We start from the raw sequence: 2,134 nt of genomic DNA, 5'->3' as shown, positions 1-2,134 counted from the left end.
CAGTATCTTGTTCCTTTTACAGCTAACCATCGTTCTAGGCATTCATCTCAGTTTAACTTCACCACACCTTACGTTACAAAATCTGTTGGTAAAAGAGCATTTAACTTCAAAGCCCCAGCAGAATGGAATAATTTACCGGTTCACATTAAATCCATCACATCTTTTGTTTGTTTTAAGCATGCACTGTCCTCTTACCTTTTGACTGATTGTTCATGTTTCCTTTGATGTTGTCACCACTTACATGTACACCTATTAAGTTTACTGTAAAATGTAGCATGTATATTGTTGTATGTTCTGTTATCCATGTTGGTCGTGTTATGGTTGTGTTGTTCTCAATGTTTTCAACCGGCAATGTGTGTTGTTGTTTGTCTCCTGTTTGTCTGTGTTTTGTCATGTGTGTCTTTTATTGTTTATCCTGTTCTTATGTAATATGTAAGGATGATGTATTATTCAATATGTATTATTATATTTGTATTGTATTGTATTATTGTATTGTATTATTGTATTATGATGTATTATGCATTGTGTTGTAACTTAGGACCCCCTCGAAAACGAGATGGTTCATCTCAAGGGGTTTTTCCTAATAAAAAATAAATTTACACATAATCAAAATCACACCTTTCATGGATCTGTTTATACATTTCAACGTCAGCATAATTCACTATCAGATCTGTGCATGAGGACATTCTATACATGAGACCCCTGGGCCCTGATCTGGGAACAGCACCACTGACTGAGGGTGAGATACTCAGCACAACATCCTGTATTAACAACTGGTCTGGGTACAGCATTACTGACACTCAACTCAACACCCTGTATTAACAACTGGTCTGGGTACAGCATTACTGACACTCAACACAACACACTTGATCAAATCTCTGAAGACCAAATCAGTGGTTAGTTGTTGATAAAGCATCACTCTTATAGGACCTCTACTCCAGCTCACACAGCTCAGCACTGTCACCATGGTTACCATACAACCCAAACCCAGGATAGAGGGTCTGAGTGAAGGTGGTCTGGACTCTGTGGAGGAGGGTCATGGTGTCAGAGGAGACGCTGTAGAAGGACAGACTACCTGCCCTGTGATCCAGGTACACTCCTACTCTGGAGGACTGAGGGCCTGATACTGCAGTCTTAACATTATTGTGATAGAAACTGTAACCATCACTAGAGCAGTATAACATCCAGGACTTGTTATTGAATCCTAACAGACAGTCAGTACCTGACCCTGCTCTGCTGATGTCTCTATATGAGACTGCTGTAGAAACCCCCCCACTCCTCTCAACCTCCCAGTAACAGCGTCCAGACAGACCCTCTCTACACAGCACCTGAGCATAGTCAGTGAATCTCTCTGGATGATCAGGATATGACTGGGCTTGTCCACGTGTCACCTTCCTGTTCCCCTCAGACAGAGAGAGGTGTCTGTATGCTGTGTTTGGGTCCAGTGTGAGCCGACAGGAATCTGGGAGAAGAGCAGAGCAGAGAGCAGAGCAGAGAGATAAGGAGAGATGTCAGATATGTAGCTAGCTGACAAGCGCCGCCCATTTTGACTTAAGCTCCTCCCACTTTGATTTAAGCTCCTCTCACTTTGATTTAAGCTCCGCCCACTTTGACTTAAGCTCCTCCCACTTTGATTTAAGCTCCTCCCACTTTGACTTAAGCTCCTCCCACTTTGATTTAAGCTCCTCCCACTTTGACTTAAGCTCCTCCCACTTTGACTTAAGCTCCTCCCACTTTGATTTAAGCTCCTCCCACTTTGACTTAAGCTCCTCCCACTTTGACTTAAGCTCCTCCCACTTTGATTTAAGCTCCTCCCACTTTGATTTAAGCTCCTCCCACTTTGACTTAAGCTCCTCCCACTTTGATTTAAGCTCCTCCCACTTTGACTTAAGCTCCTCCCACTTTGATTTAAGCTCCTCCCACTTTGACTTAAGCTCCTCCCACTTTGATTTAAGCTCCTCCCACTTTGACTTAAGCTCCTCCCACTTTGACTTAAGCTCCTCCCACTTTGATTTAAGCTCCTCCCACTTTGACTTAAGCTCCTCCCACTTTGACTTAAGCTCCGCCCACTTTAACACAAGCTCCGCCCACTTTGACACAAGCTCCGCCCGCTTTGACACAAGCTCCGCCCACT

General features: G+C 43.5%; 1 protein-coding gene across 1 annotated transcript in view; it reads right to left on the bottom strand.

Moving 5' to 3' along the window:
- Positions 1–932: 932 nt before the first annotated feature.
- LOC308173791 (tripartite motif-containing protein 16-like) overlaps positions 933–2,134 on the bottom strand; it is a gene marked incomplete at both ends in the record, with an annotated part of 7,940 nt that continues 6,738 nt past the window's right edge. The window contains one exon of the mRNA XM_080548846.1: positions 933–1,462. Coding sequence (XP_080404972.1) covers positions 933–1,462 — 530 coding nt within the window. The remainder of the gene's footprint in view (positions 1,463–2,134) is intronic.

The sequence above is a fragment of the Nansenia antarctica genome (assembly GCF_963989245.1).
Source record: "Nansenia antarctica genome assembly, chromosome: 1".
In the NCBI taxonomy this organism is placed as follows: Eukaryota; Metazoa; Chordata; class Actinopteri; order Argentiniformes; family Microstomatidae; genus Nansenia; species Nansenia antarctica.
Note: the sequence above shows the minus strand (reverse complement) of the source record. Positions and strands in the feature narration are given on the sequence as shown.